This window comes from Saccopteryx bilineata, chromosome 1 (genome assembly GCF_036850765.1).
Source record: "Saccopteryx bilineata isolate mSacBil1 chromosome 1, mSacBil1_pri_phased_curated, whole genome shotgun sequence".
Classification (NCBI taxonomy): domain Eukaryota; kingdom Metazoa; phylum Chordata; class Mammalia; order Chiroptera; family Emballonuridae; genus Saccopteryx; species Saccopteryx bilineata.
Window position 1 is genome coordinate 173,053,618 of NC_089490.1, and position 20,553 is coordinate 173,074,170.

The 20,553-nt window shown below is 40.1% G+C and overlaps 1 protein-coding gene across 3 annotated transcripts in view; it reads left to right on the plus strand.

The window, feature by feature from the left end:
* The window catches only part of ETFDH (electron transfer flavoprotein dehydrogenase), a 38,557-nt gene that overhangs the window by 12,732 nt on the left and 5,272 nt on the right, over positions 1-20,553 (plus strand). For all 3 annotated transcript variants that reach the window (XM_066279847.1, XM_066279840.1, XM_066279830.1), the window contains exons 6-12: positions 4,583-4,660; positions 7,395-7,541; positions 10,070-10,210; positions 12,225-12,368; positions 15,005-15,173; positions 19,406-19,588; positions 19,845-20,066. In XM_066279847.1, coding sequence (XP_066135944.1) covers positions 4,583-4,660; positions 7,395-7,541; positions 10,070-10,210; positions 12,225-12,368; positions 15,005-15,173; positions 19,406-19,588; positions 19,845-20,066 — 1,084 coding nt within the window. The remainder of the gene's footprint in view (positions 1-4,582; positions 4,661-7,394; positions 7,542-10,069; positions 10,211-12,224; positions 12,369-15,004; positions 15,174-19,405; positions 19,589-19,844; positions 20,067-20,553) is intronic.

A 20,553-nucleotide genomic window follows, 5' to 3' on the forward strand; every position in this document is an offset into this window, starting at 1 on the left:
CTCCCCCAAAGTTAAATTGTCTTCTGTCACCTTCTATCTGGTTTTCTTTGTGCCCCTCCCCTCCCCTAACCCCCCTCTCCTTCTTCACCCCCTCCCCCCTCCCCCAACCTCCCGCCCCTGTTGCCATCACATTCTTGTTCATGTCTCTGAGTCTCATTTTTATGTCCCTTCTATGTATGGATTCATCTTAGTTGTTTTTTTTTCTGATTTACTTATTTTTTTTTTATTAAATGTAATGCAGTGACATTGATAAATCAGGGTACATATGTTGAGAGAAAATATCTCTAGAAATATATTATTTTTAAAAGCAGGTCAGCCATGTCTTCCCCCACATTCCTAATATACCAAATCTTACCTCTATCCCAACCCGTTCCGATCCATATGATGGGTGTTAGCTCTCTGTCATAGTAATCCACAGACATAGTAGATTAATACCTATTAATAGCTACTCTTAAAATTGTACCTCAGAGGCCCTGGTCGATTGGCTCAGCAGTAGAGCATCGGCCCAGTGTATGGAAGTCCTGGGTTTGAATCCCAGTCAGGGCACACAGGAGAAATGGTCATCTGTTTCTCCACCCCTCACCTACCCTTCCCCTTTTCTCTTTCTCTCTCTCCTCCTCCCATACATATGGCTTGAATGGTTAGAGCAAGTTGGCCCCAGGTACTGAGGATGGCTCCATGGCCTTGCCTCAGACACTGAAATAACTCCGTTGCTGAGCAACGAAGCAGTGGCCCTAGATGGGCAGAGCATCACCCTGTAGGGGGCTTGCTGGGTGAATCCCAGTCGGGGTGCGTACGGGAATCTGTCTCTCTGCCTCTCTTCCTCCCATCTCTCACTTAATTAAAAAAAAAAAGTTGCACCTCAGGATTATTTAAGCTAACAGACATGTGGAAGAAGATATCAAACAAAATTTATATTTTATCTTCCAAAAAAAAAAAAAATGCCTTAAACTAAAGAATAAATCTCTTATTAGGATTTCCCATCTCAATAGGAAATACAGGGGATAGTGTCTTATGCAGTACCTGCAGTTTCTGAAGGTGTTGCTGTTGTTAGATCTGATAGATATATGACCTTTTCTGACCTCCAAATTTTACATGTATGACATTTTAGTTAAAAAGTTTAAGGTTTGCCTGACCTGTGGTGGCACATTAGATAAAGTGTTGACCTGGAAAGCTGAAGTCACTGGAATGAAATCCTAGGTTTGCTCAGTCAAGACACATAGGACAAGCAAATACTGAGAGTTGATGCTTCCCACTCCTCTCCCCCCCACCCTTTCTCTCTTTCTCTCTCTCTCTCTCTCTCCTTTCTCTAAAATCAATAAATAAAAACTTTAATTTAAAAAAAATGTGAGGACCTATTTAAAAAAAATTTTTAAGTTTTCATCAAACACAAATATCTCAAATTCCAGAACATCATTTTCTTGGTAAAAGAATAATAATTTAATTAAATGAAACAGAAAATATTGCCAATCTAGTCATGAGCACAAAAGTAAATAACTGATTATAGACTTTGCCCTGGAACCAAGAAGATCCTTTATTTCAAATGGCTCTTTGCGTTAGGTATAGTAGATGTGGGCCATATTGATTATATCATTCTGCTTTCAATATTCATGTGCTAACCTGACCAGGTGGTGGTGGAGTGGATAGAGTGTCAGACTGGGACGTGGAGGACCCATGTTCGAAACCCTGAGGTCGCCAGCTTAAGCGTGGGCTCATCGGCTTCAGTGCAGGCTTACCAGCTTGAGTGTGGGGTCGCTGGCTTGAGTGTGGGATCTTAGACATGACCCTATGGTCACTGGCTTGAGCCCAAAGGTTGCTGGTTTAAAGCCCAAGGTTGCTGGCTTTTCAAGGGGTCAGTGGCTCAGTTGAAGTCCCCTGGTCAAGGCACATGTGAAAAAGCAGTCCATGACCAACTAAAGTGCTGCAACAAAGAATTGATCCTTCTCATCTCTCTCCCTTCCTGTCTGTCTGTCCCTATCTGTCCCTCTCTCTGACTCTCTGTCTCTGTCAAAAAAAAAAAACTTATATACTAAATAAACATCAGTTAATTTTTTAAAATTGAATTTATTGTGGTGACATTGATTAATAAAATTATAGAGCTTTAAGGTACATTCTGTACACTGTGGTGTGTGTTCGTCACTGCAAGCAAGCCTTCGTCCATCACCATTTATCCCACATACCCTTCTCCACCTCCCTCAGTGTCCCTCCCCTCACCCTGGCAATCAGCACTCTGTTGTTTGTGTCCATGGCTTTTTTCTCTTTTTTTCTTTTTTTGCTCAATCCTTCCACCCATAGGATTTTAGAATTTCAAGATTAGAAGAAATCTTAGAAAGATTGAATCCAAAGAGTACTTGAATTCCTTATATTGTACCCACATCAAGTGATGGTCCAGCTTACAATTAAACCCCATCCAAGATGAAAAGCCTCTATTTCTTCATTAGGTGATGCACTGTTGTTAGTGCTCTCTTCCTTATATTCAATAGAAATTTATTTAATGTCTTATATTGTATAGAACAAATCCATGCCCTCTTTCTGTAGAAAAGGAACCTTTCATATATAATTATGCCCTGCTTCCTTTTCTTTCTTACCTTAATCTTGTGTTTTTTCTTTCCCAGGTAAAATATTCTCAGTTCTTCCCACTGTGTTTGAGTTCCTTCAGTATTCTCATTGCCCTCCTCTGAATGCATCTTCCTTTTATCTACTTATAAGGCAGCGGTTCTCAACCTGTGGGTCGCGACTTTTAGGCGACCTCTGTGTTTTGGTCGTTCGACCCCCGCCCGGGGTCGCGACCCACAGGTTGAGAACCGCTGTTATAAGGAATGAATGAATACACTGCTTCAAGACTAATGTAGAATAGGGCTATTATCTTCTTCATTCTAGCAAATGTTTTTCTGTTAGTTCACTCAAAATAACTCCTTTGACAAATATATCATACTGTTGATTTTTACTATTATTGAGGAAATTATTAAAAATAAAATCTCCTGCCAACTCAGAGAAACCACCTCTATAAATTATAAGAAAAAAAGAAGACAGCTCTATTATTGAATAAGCATTAAACCAAGACTGGAGTGCATGTCACTGGCATCCTGCTAGGGAGACTGCCAAGATGGAAAGAAATTTCAAAATATGCAGCAAGTACAATCTAGTCCATGCCCGAGGGAAAAGTAAACTTCTTGTGACAAGCAGGAAGATACAACTTGGAGCCAAGCACCTATCCCAGACAGCCACAGACAGGAAGAGAGGCCAACCACCCTCCTTGATGTTCACATTTCAAACATGTCTCCTAGGCCCCCAAGAAACACATTTCTGAGATGCAGGTCTGGCAGGAGTCTTACTTAGCTGTTAAAAAGACTCACATATATCTCAGACAGAGAAAGGGTTTACAGTTAAGTTTTCTAAAGGATTTGCTGAAAGAATCTTGATAGGAGGGGAAATTCTCTTATTTTGGCACTAGGGAAAATTTAAAATCATTTTGTGTTTTTATCCTTGCAGTATGTAAGTCAAATAAAAGTGTAGGTCCCTGCATTATACTTGCTGCTACTAATTGGTTTTCCCAGCCCATACAAATACATTTGGTGTTTGGGGCTTTACATTTCTCCTGGTTAAAATGTTCTTGGGATCAGTGGCAAAGTCACAAACAGATGGTTTGTAGGATCCGTGATTTTCACTTCTGAGCACAGACTCACTCTTATAGTCTCTTGTACCTCCTCATTTCCTTACTTCCTTAGTGATCATTATCAGGAGATTAATGAAGTCCAGGTTTTGGTACGCTGAGCCAGACTTCTGTTTTAATACATAGCTGCATTCTACTATTGATTCATTTTCAAAATATTAAATAAAACATTTACTGTATATCCTTTTTTTGTACCCATTGCTGCTAATCCTTGTTTTACCTTTCCACTCTGTTCTTTCTGTTGCGTGGTTCTAGTGTATGTTTTGTATTTTCCTACCAAAGAGCCTTTTCCTCCAGAGAGGAAACAAACAGTAACCTGTTGCTATCTTCAGAACTATATACTTCTGGCCTATTTTTCCCCTTTCTTATTGCTCTAGAAGTAAACTTTTATCACCTTTGGGCTGTCTCCAGTCTCTGTTTTATTTTGTTGCCATGTTTTCTTTGTTTGAGGGGTTTTCTCTGAGGGGGGTGGTTTGGGGACAGCAGCTTTCCTGACCCTGTTCCTTTTCCATCCGCGCTGATGCTCTTCCTTTTGATAGGCCTTGACTTCACGTTCTGTACATATGTTTTTGATATCTGAGCTCTTCAAACAGCTTTTGGTTTAATCTTACTGGTATTTTAATGACCTCTCTTGTAGCTTGCCCATTTTCTTCCTTTTTGTTTTCCCCATTTTCTTCCTAATCAAGCTATGGCATTTCTTTCATTTCCAACTATGTGAGCTGTGCTCTTTTAGATGTTAAAAGGGAGTACCTTAAAAACATGTTTCCTTTTGCCTGAATACTTTAAATTCTGCATTTCTATAATTTAGAGAACATGTCTACTTTCTAAAAAATATCTAAGGCTGTTTATTGTTTCTTTTCAAGGTCATGATGAACCCTAAGGTGGTAATGAAATATGTTTTCATTTTAGGTCCTTTTTCATGAAGATGGTAGTGTAAAAGGAATTGCCACTAACGATGTAGGGATACAGAAGGATGGTGCACCAAAGGTGAATGTTTTAATATGTGCTTAAAAGAATGACAAAAACAGTAGATTTAAACTTAGTCTTGCTACAAACTACACATTAAGTGTATGTTGGAATACACTGTTCACAAAAATTAGGGGATATTTTATTGCTTCATATGTATATGCATTTATGGAATTTTTCTTTCATTAGAAAAATACAGAAACATCTTTTTTTTGTTTGTCTTGTTGTTGTTTTGGGGTTTTTTTTGTATTTTTCTGAAGTTGGAAACAGGGAGGCAGTCAGACTCCCGCATGCGCCCAACCGGGATCCACCCGGCACACCCACCAGGGGGCAATGCTCTGCCCATCTGGGGCATCGCTCTGTCACGACCAGAACCACTCTAGTGCCTGGGGCAGAGGCCAAGGAGCCATCCCCAGCACCCAGGCCATCTTTTGCTCCAATGGAGCCTCGGCTGCGGGAGGGGAAGAGAGAGACAGAGAGGAAGGAGAGGGGGAGGGGTGGAGAAGCAGCTGGGTGCTTCTCCTGTGTGCCCTGGCCGGGAATCGAACCCGGGACTCCCGCACGCCAGGCCAACGCTCTACCACTGAGCCAACCGACCAGGGCCCAGAAACATCTTTGAATTAAGCATCACTTAAACAAGTAGATGTAACATGCTTAAAGAATAATTTTTTAAAAGATTAAAACATGACTTACTTATACAAATATAAAACAAACGTGTCAAAGATTTATTTTACTCATTACTTAATAAAGGAATCAGGAAGATGTTAAAACCAAGTCAAAGAGCCCTGGCCGGTTGGCTCAGTGGTAGAGCGTTGGCCTGGTGTGCGGAAGTCCCGGGTTCGATTCCTGGCCGGGGCACACAGGAGAAGCGCCCATCTGCATCTCCACCCCTCCCCCTCTTCTTCCTCTCTGCCTCTCTCTTCCCCTCCCACAGCCTAGGCTCCATTGGAGCAAAGTTGGCCCGGGCGCTGGGGATGGCTCCTTGGCCTCTGCTCCAGGCGCTAGAGTGGCTCTGGTCGCGACAGAGCGACGCCCCAGATGGGCAGAGCATCGCCCCCTGGTGGGCGTGCCGGGTGGATCCCGGTCGGGTGCATGCAGGAGTCTGTATGACTGCTTCCCCGTTTCCAGCTTTGGAAAAATACAAACAAACAAACAAACAAAAAAAAAACAAAAAAAAAAGTCAAAGAGCATCCAAATAACATACACATATGTAGGTTATCAATCAACTCCATTGCCACCTGCATAGCTTTCATTTCTGCGAACAAGAATCATTTGCTTTGTGCTCTAAGATTAACAGTCTTTGGCTTGATTTTAATATCTTTTGGTAGATATAACACTGATTGCCCTCCTTTTATTCAAGTATAAGCCTGGGTGGTTTTCATGTTTTCATACCTTGTATATTTGAATTTGCAAAAGAAAAACTCTTAGGATATGGATCTCACACTATATAAGTACCCTTGGAAAGGACAAGGAAAAAATACCTTGCTTTCTTATAATAACAAGAACAAAATATAAATTAACATTTCACTAAATTATCCATGTTTACTTGTAAAGTGGCTTAGTTTCTCAACTAGCATCTAACCTCCATGATGGCAGAGATCACAAGGGCTTACTCCAGTGCCCAGCATAGTCCCAGGTCATGTTAGGTCTTGAATATTGTTGAGCTCACAGTTCATCCTTCTCTCAGCCATTCTTCAGTCCCTTCCAGCAGATCACTGCTTTTTGCATAGAAAGCAAGTGACAGAGCACTTGGGCTTGAGCTACTTCGTTGTTTTCTCCAGTGGTCTCACTGGCTAAATCAGTATCAAAGGGGTCCTGTGACTCAGCAGGTCCCATAGTTAGCATCCAGAAAGCTGTTTTTAACAAGTCCCCAGGAATTCCGGTGCATAGCCAGGCTTGCAGACAGACTATTGTCTCATAATGCTTCTTTTAATAATAAAAGAAGATTGTTTTTCTCATATTCTTTTCTTTGTTATACTAATTATTTTCTCTACTGTGATGACTATAATTAATTATAAATTGTTTTTAAATGTTTATGTTTGATATTACAACAAAATTGAAACACAAATTCTGTCATTCTGATATTTCATTTTTGAGTGTTCTCATATTTGTTCAAATATATATTTGTGTTCTGTGCTTTGTATTTGTAAAAATGTTTATATTTTACATATTGTATTTATATCGATATAAAAGCATAAACAAGTACAGTATAGTCTTAATAACTTGAGCTCCAAAATCTCAGCTTTTACAATAGATATTTTAGTACCACAAGTTTAGAATGAGAAGACCAGGAGTTCTGTTTACTCCGTTGCTCCATTCTGTATTGAACCGTTGTGGTCAGGCTCTCTTCCCTGCCATTCACTGAAACAGCCTCTCGCCACCGCCGTAAGCACCTCCGGCTTGTCAGTTCTCTGTCTTCTCTTACTTGACCTCCTTACCAGGCAGCACTGACATAACTGAATAACTTCCTGTTGAAACACTTTCTTGACTTGGCTCTTAACACCACCTTCTCTTGTCTTTCCTTGTGTTGTCATTAAGCATGCTTTATTTGCTGTTTTAATTCTTACAAAATTATTTAGTCAAGTACTTTTGAAGTAAAAAGAAAAATAACAGAGACACAAGATATATTATTACATTTAAATTGGATCCCACTTAAAACAGTACTCAGTTTGAATCATAGTTCAATTACAAACTGACCATAATGTGAATATTTTTAAATTGTCAAATGTTGCGATTTAACATTTTTATTTTTTAGACTACATTTGAAAGAGGACTAGAACTACATGCCAAAGTTGCGATTTTTGCAGAGGGTTGCCATGGACATCTAGCCAAGCAACTATATAAGAAGTTTGATTTGAGGGCCAATTGTGAGCCCCAGACCTACGGAATTGGACTAAAGGAGGTATCCTGATTTGTTCTTGTAATTTTAATGTTCAAAGATGGAGCTTTAAATTTATTTGTATTATACTGTAATTATAATGTTGATTTTGATTTTACAGTTATAGTTTTCATTGACCTGAAATATTCATATGACTAAAAGTATTTGGGACATTTTTCAAAGGGCTAGAAAATATTACTAATCAAAATTATTATCTAAATTGTATCTACATGTTGTCATTGGTTTATCAAATATTGCTGAACGAAGGCTTGAACTTGAAAATATTTGTAACATTAATTTTTTTTATTATAATGCCATCTCCAATAATAGTATTGGACCTTTTATTTATATTTTGGTTATAGGATGACCACATCCTACAAGAATTGTTTATTCAAAATGATAATGTGAAGGTAATTTAGTTTATGAAACATAACTCCGTCATGGTATATTGATATGAAACCTAGAATACAGTTAGTGTTGTATATTTTCTCAATTTATTCAATCTCTAGATTATTTTTCTTTTTTTACTTTTTTCTTATTATTTTTATTTTTATTTTTTTAGTGTGAGGAGGGGAGGTAGAGAGATAGATTCCCGCATGCACCCCAACCAGGATCCACCCAGCAAGCCCACTAAGGAGTGATGCTCTGCCCATCTGGGGCCATTCATGCATTCCAACCGGAGCCATTTTTTTAGCATCTGAGGCGAGGCCATGGAGCCATCTTCAGCACCCGAGGCCAACTTGCTCCAGCAAGTCGAGCTATGGCTGTGAGAGTTGGGAGAGGGAGAGAAAGAGAAAGGGTGAGAAGCAGATGGTCAACTTGTCCTATGTGCCCTGACCAGGAATTGAACCTGGGACGTCCACACACTGGCCAATACTGTACCACTGAGCCAGCCAGTTAGGGCAGATTTATTTTTCAAACCTTAGGCTTATTAGAATGTAAAAGCTCCATTATATTCTTTGTGTCTATTTACATTTATGGTAAAACTCAGGTTTAAATTCTGTATATAAGATTCATTATATTATGAATAAGGGATTGTTTTGGTGGATTGCACATAATATCTGACTTTTAGACAATATTTCAGATAGAAATTGTTTAAAATTTAGAACTTGCTATCCTAAAAATAGGATGAATAATTTGCTTCAGTTGAGGAGGGGGCTGTGGAAGATACAGTAAAATATTTTATTGAAGAGTAACAGAGTATACTTTAAAGTACCAGATCTTAAGTCTACAGTTTAGTTAATTTTATTTTTTTGTATTTTTCTGAAGTTGAAAACGGGAGGCAGACAGACTCCCACATGCGCCCTACCAGGATCCACCCTGCGTGCCCACCAGGGGGCGACGCTCTGCCCATCTGGGGCATTGCTCCATTGCAATCAGAGCCATTCTGGCACCTGAGGCAGAGGCCACAGAGCCATCCTCAGTGCCCCAGGCCAACTTTGCTCCAGTGGAGCCTCGGCTGCGGGAGGGGAAGAGAGAGACAGAGAGGAAGGAGAGGGGGAGGGGTGGAGAAGCAGATGGGCGCTTCTCCTGTGTGCCCTGGCCGGGAATCGAACCCGGGACTCCTGCACGCCAGGCCGATGCTCTACCACTGAGCCAACCGGCAAGGGTCAGTTCAGTTAATTTTCATAAAGTGAACACACCCATGTAACAACTACCCAGATTAAGACACAGAATACGTGCCCTGGCCAGTTGGCTCAGTGGTATTGCGTCAGCCTGGCGTGTGGAGGTCCCGGGTTCGATTTCCGGCCAGGGCACACAGGAGAAGCACCCATCTGCTTCTCCACCCCTCCCCCTCTCCTCTCTGTCTCTCTCTTCCTCTCCTGCAGCCGAGGTTCCATTAGAGCAAAGATGACCCGGGCGCTGGGGATGGCTCCTTGGCCTCTGCCCCAGGTGCTAGAGTGGCTCTGGTAGCAAAAGAGCGAAGCCCCGGAGGGGCAGAGCATCGCCCCCTGGTGGGCAGAGCATCGCCCCTGGTGGGCGTGCCGGGTGGATCCCAGTCGGGCACATGCGGAGTCTGTCTGACTGTCTCTCCCCATTTCCAGCTTCAGAAAAATACAAAAAAAAAGACATAGAATACGTATTACCAACACCCCAGAAGTTTTTCTCATCTTTTCTGTGGTGTTTCCTATAATCTCATGAACATCTCTCTCATTTATGTCTTAAAGCAGTCATAACATCTCTGACCTTTTTCTTTGCTTCATCATGCTCTAGTTTAGTATAATTTTTTTTATTTCAAATTTTTTTAATTGATTGATTTTAAAGAGACAGGAAGGAAGAGGAGGGGAGAGGATAGCATTCATTTGTTCTACTTAATTGTGTATTCATTGGTTGATTCTGTATGTGCCCTGACCGGGGATCGAACTGCAACCTTGCTGTTTTGGGACAATGCTCAAACCAACTGAACTAGCTGTCCAGCGCTGAAGTACTTTGTGTTTTCTTGTTACAGCTTTTTATTTGTAATTTTCATGAATAAGTTATAAACTTGGCAAGTTTTATACATTGTAGTGACATAAAAATTTAAATAATACTCTAGGACTTTTCTTTTAAAGCTGTGGATTATTGATGAGAAGAAGTGGAAACCCGGGAGAGTAGATCACAGTGTTGGCTGGCCCTTGGACAAACACACTTACGGAGGCTCTTTTCTCTATCACTTAAATGAAGGGGAACCCCTGGTAGCTCTTGGTTTTGTGGTAAGTTATATGCCCATTATGGAAAGTTCTGCTGGTAGAGTCATTGGATCATCAGTGTTATAAAACAAGGGTTTTGAATCTGAAGAATGTGAAATGTTTATTTAAAGCTTACTTTCTAATTTAATCAATATAGAAAGTGCTTATGATTATTACAGGCATTAGTCTACTTAAACACAGATAGCTTAGCCTGACCAGGCGGTGGCGCAGTGGATAGAGCGTCGGACTGGGATGCAGAGGACCCACGTTCGAGACCCCAAGGTCGCCAGCTTGAGTGCAGGCTCATCTGGTTTGAGGAAAAGCCCACCAGCTTGAACCCAAGGTCGCTGGCTCCAGCAAGGGGTTACTCGGTCTGCTGAAGGCCCGCGGTCAAGGCACATATGAGAAAGCAATCAATGAACAACTAAGGTGTTGCAACGCACAATGAAAAACTAATGATTGATGCTTCTCATCTCTCTCCGTTCCTGTCTGTCTATCCCTCTCTCTGACTCACTCTCTGTTTCTGTAAAAAAAAAATAAATAAATAAATAAAAAAATAAAAAATAAAAAAATAAAAAAAAACACAGATAGCTTAGTAATAGTAGCTACTACATGCCAGGCCCTATACTACTTATTTCACTAAGACTCTGAAGTTTCAAACAACCCTATGAAGTAGGTAGAGACCTGTTTTACTGACAGGAAAACTGAAGTCCAAACATGTTGAACAGCTTTCCCAAAGGCAGTTGTAAATGACAGAGGCAGTTTTACAGCCGACCTGTCTGACTTCAGAGCTCATTTCCACTGTGGCATGCTGCCCCTGAAAATAGTCAGTACTGGGTTTGTGCCTCTAACTTTTACAAACCAGCATTTTGCGCCCTTTTTAGCCATTTATATCTCTATAGTAAATGACATCTTGAACATCACAAGGACTGGGAAAACAGTATGAATGTCTGCACCTTGGAATTGGTGGCAGCTCTATTGTTTAATGTCATGACTAAACCTACATAGGAACCATTGTCAGATTCATATTCTTGGTGTTTTCCTGAAACATACACCGGCACATGTTCAGTGCGTCACCTTTGTGTAGTTCTTCCAGTGACTGAGTCTTTTCACATCTTAGAAGGCTTGGTTCTTCATGTTAGCACGAAGTATGATTACATCCTGTTCATTTCTGACTCAGTAGTATTGCATATAGCAGATTTCTTTGTGGAGTTTATATTGCTAAATGAATAATAAATAATTACAGCTCCTTTTGTAGAAACACAAATGAGAGACACTTACCTACAAAAAGTTTTTTGTTTTGGGGTTTTTTTGTGCTGGTTTTTTTTTTTTTTTTTTTTTTTTTCCTTTTTTTTTTTTTTTTTTTTTTTCATTTTTCTGAAGCTGGAAACAGGGAGAGACAGTCAGACAGACTCCCGCATGCGCCCGACCGGGATCCACCCGGCACGCCCACCAGGGGCGACGCTCTGCCCACCAGGGGGCGATGCTCTGCCCATCCTGGGCGTCGCCATGTTGCGACCAGAGCCACTCTAGCGCCTGAGGCAGAGGCCACAGAGCCATCCCCAGCGCCCGGGCCATCTTTGCTCCAATGGAGCCTTGGCTGCGGGAGGGGAAGAGAGAGACAGAGAGGAAAGCGCGGCGGAGGGGTGGAGAAGCAAATGGGCGCTTCTCCTATGTGCCCTGGCCGGGAATCGAACCCGGGTCCTCCGCACGCTAGGCCGACGCTCTACCGCTGAGCCAACCGGCCAGGGTCTGTGCTGTTTTTTTTTAAAGAGACAGAGAGAGTTGGAGTTTTCCTATCAATAATTTATTAATATGTTCCAAATTTTTAAAAATTTCTTATTATAAACACAAGGTATCCTTTTGTTTGCCCTTTCTTTTCCAAAAAGACTTTATTTAGTTATTTATTTAAATTTGGGTTACTCTGGATATCTCTCTTAAGTACTTTGAGTACAGGGAGCTTAATGTACATGTTTCCTGATAAAAATTCCTGGTATAATTTCATAAATATATCTAATTTAAATATAAAAATTTTAAGGTTGGCCTGGACTATCACAATCCGTACCTGAGTCCATTTCGAGAGTTCCAGCGGTGGAAACACCATCCCAGCATCCAGCCCACCCTGGAGGGCGGGAAAAGAATCGCATACGGAGCCAGAGCTCTCAACGAAGGGGGCTTTCAGGTAACTGCAACCTTTTAATTCTTTATTTATGTGTTATAAAGTTAACATTGAGAATGTGCTGCAAATTTAAATAAAGACTAGAAAATCACCTCATAGGGAAAAATTTAAGTAATTAAGCAAAGCACCTCATATTTATAAAATACATTACATCATGAATTTAGTTTTAAGAATATATTGATTTCTAGAGATAAATTCACAGGCTTTTTGTTTGTTTGTTTTTAACCAGGAAGTTAAAACTATGTGAGCCAAGATATTTCCCTTTATTCATTAGCTGCCAAGAAACTCAAAGGAAATTTTAGTTTTCAGCAAAGGTAGTGAGTTCATCCCAGCTACCTAATAACACCCATGCCTTTTATGTGATCTCTGTTAAGCTTTTCCCCTTACTTACTCGATTTTAGTAAATGTAAAAAATAAATTTTATCAAATACATTTAATGTATTAAATATATACTAATTGAACAATGAAATAAGACCTATAATAAAAGTTGTTACTATTATACGGGAGAAATGATCTTTAAAAATATCTTCTTTAAAACTCATACCAAATGGTTTGGAGCAAGTTACTTACCTTCTCTGGCCTTAATGGATCATCTGTAAAATAAAGATGATTCCTTTTGTCTCTAGTATGGTAGGAATCTAGGACTATTTTTACAAACTGGGTATCTTTTTAAAAAAATATCTGTTGTAAAAGTAACAAAAGATAAAATTGGGGGGGGGTAGTTGACTTTGTTTCTAGTGTAATAATTTGCAACAAATAGCTATTAAATTGCATACCTATGTTCAAGTCCATTAAACTCTTGAATGATGTCCATAATAACTAGTATCAGTCTAATTCTCTTTTTAATCTATAGTATAAAGATTTTGGTGTATTCAATGGTATGTGCAGATTCTCATTTTAAAACATCTGCTTTGTGTGCTTCAACATCTCAGATGGACTTTAGATTTCCTGTGCTACGCAGGAAGTGGTGACCACACACACTCACATTTTACTTAAATTTTTTTATTTAATTAGTTCAAGATTCGGAAATTTATTTTCAGTAAGCTTTGAAGACCCATAAGAAGCAATAATTTGGAACATTTAGTTCTATTTATGTTGAGCTAACAAATATTCCACAACTTTTTATTTCTCTTTTTCTTCAATCTGTACCCAGGACACCCCTTTTCCTGGTAGGTTTCTAGTTATGTGTAGCCCTAATTTAATGAATGTCCTAGAATACAACATCTGAGTGCCACTTTCTTTGGTCCGTAGTTCCTTAACAAAATGCCCAGTGCTAGTTACACTACCCACACAGGTTAGTATCCTCCCAGAAGTTGAAAACACAGATTTTCATTGGGCCATATGATTTTTATTCTTAGGACCTAAGCACTAGTTTGGAAGAACTTGTACTAACAATTCGCATCCTGTCTTCTGGTTCTTGAATCAAAGTTAGTGTTAGCAAGACCACAGCCTTACTTGAGAAAAGCATTGTCATTATCCAAGTCCCTAATCATTGTCTCTGCTCTCAGCTAGTGGCTTTCTGGAAAGTCCTTGACCCATTCTGTCCACTTGTGATCCTGATGCAGTGCTCTTTTATCTAGGTGGTCCGATCTTGAGTTTGAGAATCACAGACGTACATTCACCCCACCTGTCTTGTGAAAGGATGGGGGCCCTGGTCCTTCTCTTACCAGCTTCCATCCGCCACCTCTCCCTCAAGTTAGAACTCTCTAATTGAAGGTGGCTGTGGCCATGGGTCCCTCACCGTGGCTCTTGCAACTGATGGTAGTAATTTCCAGGTTAGTCCCCGTCCTGTGAGTCGCTTTCAGCACCATCAGCCAAACTTTTACCACCCACCACTTTCTCAACAAAGGCCACGGTTTACTTTAGGAAGCTCTTCAAGAAGAAAAAAATGCGGGAGGAATGAACAACTCTGCCTTGGCTCCCTCTTCTTTACTTTCCAGACCGTAGACTAGAGTGCATTTTTCCATGCAAACAACCTATACTTTAGGTGCCACATTGTGGGTTGTATATCGGCTTTTATTGGCTAACTCAGAAATATCACCAACCTGTATTACATTTTTTATCAGAAATATAATATGCCTTAAAATTTATTTTGGAAATTCAACTTATTCTCAAGTTAATTAAAATGTTATTTAAGGTAGTAGCTAATTGTAGTGATGTTATGGTTAGAACATAAGTTTCCATCCGTGGATATCCAAGTAAAATAGAAGTGTATATAGAGGTAAGATAATATCCTTTGTATAGCGTGTGCTACCCAGAATGCATGTAAAAGCAGATCACAATTTGGATAATAGTTATTCAAGTTTAGAGAATATTTTTCACTATGACATAAGTATAAAAAAATTATTTATATATGTTAATCCCCTGGTCTTAAATCTAACTCATGTAGGCTAGTCATGGAGAAACAGAAGGAAAAGTTCTTAATAGAGAAATAGTAATAGTTCTAATCCTCATTCAGAGGGCAGGGGAAACTGGCCTTGCTCTGATTTTTTCCTTCAGTATATTCATTTTCTTGTATTTATTTTTTAATGTTTCCCTGCATCTTTACAAGACTTATTTAAGAGGCTATAATTTAGAGTGGTTAGTTTTGCATATTTAATTTGAGCTAACAATACACATTTAAATGTTTTTTTCCTCAGTCAATACCAAAACTCACCTTTCCTGGGGGTTTACTCATTGGCTGTAGCCCTGGTTTCATGAATGTTCCCAAGATCAAAGGTACCCACACAGCAATGAAAAGTGGAATTTTGGCAGCAGAAACTATTTTTAACCAACTAACTACTGAAAATCTCCAATCAAAAACAATAGGTAAGAACTTCCTATTTTAAAGCATAGAAAATTGTCAGGTTCTTCCCTGAAACATTGAAGAGAAGTTATTTAAACATACAGTGATAATATAGATAGAACATGAATATAAATACAGTTAAAAATTATGCCTGACCTGTGGTGGCGTAGTAGATAAAGCAACAACCTGGAATACTGAGGTTAGTTCAAAATCCTGGGCGTGCCTGGTCAAGACACATTTGGGAGTTGATGCTTCCTGCTCCTCCCCTTCCCCCCTCATTCTTTCTTTCTACTCTCTAAAAATGAATTAATAAAATTTTTTTTTTTAATCTTGAGGTGTTTTTAATATATATTTCAATTGACATGAAAAGCTATAATATTTATTTCTTTACACTGCAGCAGTTCTCAACCAGTGGGTCGCGACCCCAGTGGGGGTCGAACGACCAAAACACAGGGGTCGCCTAAAGCCATCAGAAAATACATATTTATTATACAATACATTTTTTAAATCGGAAAATACATATTTATTATACAATACATTTTTAAATAAAATATGTATTTCCGATGGCTTTAGGCGACCCCTGTGTTTTGGTCGGTTCAACCCCCGCCGGGGTTGCGACCCACAGGTTAAGAACCCGCTGCTTTACACAAAGCATTAAGATGTGTATAATCAACAATGCTATAGAGATGTTCACCTGAAACCTGTGTATTCTTATTGATCAATGTTACCCCACTACATTTAATTTCAAAATAAAAAAATAACCACCTTTAAAAAAAAGAGGCCCTGACAAGTTGGCTCAGCGGTAAAGCATCAGCCCAGTGTGTGGATGTCCCAGGTTTGATTCCTAGGCAGGGCACACAGGAGAAGTGACCACCTGCTTCTCCACCCCTTCCTGTCTTGCTTCTCTCTCTCTCTCTCTTTCCCTCCTACTTCCATGGCTTGATTGGAACAAGTTGGCCCCAGGCGCTGAGGATGGCTCCATGGCCTCCGCCTCAGGCGCTAAGAGCTCTGTTGCTAAGCAATAGAGCAATCCCCTAGATGGGCAGAGCATTTCCCCCTAGTGGACTTGCCGGGTAGATCCCAGTTGGAATACATGCAGGAGTCTGTTTCTGCCTCCCCTCCTCTCACCGAATTAAAAAAAAAAAATAGAAAAAAAGATGTTCAGTGCAAAGAAAACTACCTGGCCTACTCTCAGAAATAAGAGTTTACCACAGTGTTGTATTTACATCAAAAGTAGAATACTGGGCCTGACCTGTGGTGGCGCAGTGGATAAAGCGTCAACCTGGAAGTGTTGAGGTCACCGGTTCGAAACCCTGGGCTTACCTGGTCAGGGCACATGTGGGAGTTGATGCTTCCAGCTCCTCCCCCCTGTCTCTCTCCTCTCTGTCTCTCTCTCTCCCTCTCTCTCTCCTCTCTAAGATGAATAAATAAAATAATATAAAAAAATTTAAAAAAAAAGAATACTGACAGTGGTGTCTGGCCTACTTAGAAGTGATTTTTCAAGTTGGACAGTACTGCCTTATGTTACATACATGTACTGTATACACTAAGATATCTCACAAACACTGACGCTTCTTGTCTGAAAACAAAAGCTGTGCAAACCGCAGAAGCCAGCAGCTCCATTCCTCAACAGGCTCAGCAATCACTGGCAGAGCGGACCGTCCGCTGCGGGGAGAGGGGCAGCTAGCACTTAGACCTCAGCAAACCCTTCTCCACCTCTTGGATTAGAAGCCAAAGTGCCCTCGAGGGGTGGGACTCAAATAACTCAACAACTGGTTCTCTGCCCTAATGACCGTTTTAAGTATAAAAAAAATGATATACTGAAAGGTAGTTTATTATTTCATACATTTAATACTTAAATAAGAACAATAAAAGAGGTACACAAAACTAGATTATAAGAAAGTTTTAAAATATTAATGAAAAAATATTAATACCTGACAAAAAACAATAAAACTTTTATTTATTGCTTTGTGATTGGCATCCTCGCTTGCAATTATTTCACCTATGGACAGAATGAACATTACTACGGGCGCTTAGAATACGCTGTTGCGCAGATGAACATTAAAAAAGAGTAAAGAATGTAAATTTGTGATTTCCACATTGGGCAGCTGCCCTGGCGCCTATGTTAGAGAGAACCCTGATTACAAGTGCCATTTTCACAAGTGGTTAGCCTAACTCAACAAAAAATTAGACATCGGTTCAGCCTAAGTGGTGCGAACCGGCTGAGTCCCACCATGGAGCTCGCCCATCTGACTTCACCGCCTTTCACTCACTGCAGCCACACCGGCCTCCTCACTGGTCTGGAACGCACCCAGCCTGCTTCCTTCTCAAGGCCTCCCTCTCTCCCTCTCCTTTGCTCAAATCACACAGTGAATCCAACTGATTTGCAGCACATACATACACTTTTCTCTGTTTTCCACCTTTGACACACTATATATCATATTTATCAACTTTATCTTTGTCTTCTGCCTCTTGGGTGCAAAACTCCAAGAGGGCGCACTTTGTTCACTATGAATCCCAGACACCTGGCACATAGTAGCAACGCAGTAGATATTTGATAAACAAGCCTTTTTCCATAGAATCCGGGTAACAAACGTCCCTCCAGTTACAAGTATTTGACCAGAATATAGCTTCAGAGAGCTTTGTAGGAAGGGAGGCCTGGGCTGTGAGAGGAAGGAGATAAGGTAGCCTAGAAAAGGCAAGATGGAGCGAGATGGTTGAGTAGTGGAATGTTTTTCTAATTTTCTTGCCAAATATCTTGCCTTTTTGGACCCCTTTGTCAGGTACACATAGTACCACATATAGAAAGTACTGCAGCAAGTCAATCACCAAACTAGGTGAGGAATTACAGCCTGAAGGGAAGAGAGTGGAGCCAGAACAGGGAACAGTGACTGGAAAGAATGTAATCACTGTGTAGTTCACAAAAGTTAGGAACCAGTTTGTCCCGTTAGATATTAAATGCATGCACCTAGTTTTAGGTACTGTTATAATTTCCTAGTGCTGCCTCACATAGTACTACAAACTGGGGGGCTTAGGAGAACAGACATTTGAGTTCTACAGGTTGACCATCTGGAAATAAGTATACTCTTTATAGTCTCTGGGGGAATCCTTTCTTCTTCTCCCATTTCTGAGAACCCCAGGCATTCCTTGGTTTATGACAGAATTAACTCCAGTCTCTGTCTCCCATCTTTACCTTCTGTGTGTCTATGTCTCATAAGAACCTCAATCCTTAGACTAAGGGGGGCCCTCTCTACTCCAGTATGACTTCATCTTAACTATTACATCTGCAATGACCCTATTCTGACTCATGAAATACGGGGGTGGGGAGGTGTAAGGATTTCAAAATGTCCTTTTAGGGGGAAGCATTTAATCCATAACAGAAGTATTTCATTGATCTTTTTTTTTTTTTTTTTTTACTATAGGTAGCGTAAATTCTACCTTAAGCTTCCTTTTCGGGTTCACTAAATTTTGGAACTTAAATTTTCCATACTACTAGTATAGGAAATAAAATTACTGTCTGTTAACAAAATATATCAAAAGTTATCTTTTTGGAAGATGGCCAGCTTTTTTTATTTATTGATTTTAAAGAGAGAAGGAGAGACAGAGAAACATTGATTTGTTCCGTTTTGTGTGTGAGAGAGAAACAGATAGGGACAGACAGGAAGGGAGAGATGAGAAGCATCAATTCTTCATTGCAGCTCCTTAGTTGTTCATTGATTGTTTTCTCATGTGCTTTGATGGGGGGGGGGGGCCTACAGCAGAGCAAATGAGCCCTTGCTCATACCAGTGACCTTGGGCTTCAAAGCCAGCGACCATGGGGTCATGTCTATGATCCCACACTCAAGACAGCGATCCAGCTCTCAAGCTGGTGAGCCCTCAAGCCACGACCTCAGGGTTTACGAACCTGGGTCCTCCACGTCACAATCCGATGCTCTATCCACTGTGCCATCACCTGGTCACACGTGGTGTTCCACTTATTTATGCCTTCATTGGTTGATTCTTGTATGTGTCCTGACATACAAGAACCTGCAACCTTGGCTTATCAGAAGGATGCCCTCATCAACTGCACTACCTGGCCAGGGCCTGGCAAATGCCAACTTTTATACATGAAACATTCTTCATGTGGTCTCATGTGATCACCTGTTTTAAATATACTTAAGATTCACTCATTAGATATTTCAGTAGTAAAATATCTTGACAAAAAGTATTTTATACTTGAGGCAATTTAGTTAATATTTCATGTTTTTAATAAAAGGACTCCATGTAACCGAGTATGAGGACAATCTGAAGAAATCGTGGGTGTGGAAAGAGCTCTATGCTGTTAGAAACATCAGACCCTCCTGCCATGGAATCCTGGGTGTGTACGGAGGCATGATTTACACTGGAATCTTTTACTGGATATTTAGAGGAATGGAGCCATGGACTCTCAAACATAAAGGTAATTCCAACATGTTTGGGAGTATGAATGGTGGTATCACTAAAAACTCACAAATGGGATCCTTTAAGTAGCAGAGAAAGTGAACTTTTTCTTACTTTGTTTTAAACTTGCTTTATTAATGACAAATGCATTATCTATATCATGAGAGTCAAGTCTTTTCCTTTGGTTTATTATAAAATTTTTATAAAAATATTGTTTAAAGTACTTTAAAATTAGTTGTATAATTTTATTTAAAATCTTTCTCAATATGTTGAAGGTTCTGACTCTGATCAGCTCAAGCCAGCCAAGGATTGCACACCTATTGAGTATCCGAAACCTGATGGACAGATTAGTTTTGACCTTTTGTCATCTGTGGCTCTGAGTGGTACTAATCATGAACATGACCAGCCAGCACATTTAACCTTAAAGGATGACAGTGTACCTGTAAACAGAAACCTGTCAATATATGATGGGCCTGAGCAGCGATTCTGCCCCGCAGGTCAGTGCTGATTTCTGTTCATTCCTACAATATAGGTGTTTGCTTTAAACATGTGCAAAATAGACTTCCACTGCTTGGAAACTGTACATCTAGCTCCTTTAGAAACATTACTTTATGGTTCTTACTCTAGCAATGTTAAAATAATAGGGACTTTTTGTGAAGCCTAATTCAGATTCCATTTCTCAAAAAAAGCCTTTCAGTATCCACCCTTGGACAAGATAAGGATTATGGAATACCAAATACCTCCTTTTTCCACGTTCACATGACTTTTTAAAATATCATTTGTCATGACTGCTAACACACACACACACGGTATGTATAGGTGCTAAAATACTAGGCTATAACCATATCCACCTCAAGAAAGTGGCCCCAAACTTTAAATTCATCATGAACACTGTATCTGTTAGTGCTGAGTTTTCAACTAGAATTATAAAATAGTAACTGGGTCTCAAACCATAGAAAGAGTACTGTATTCAGATATGTAAAA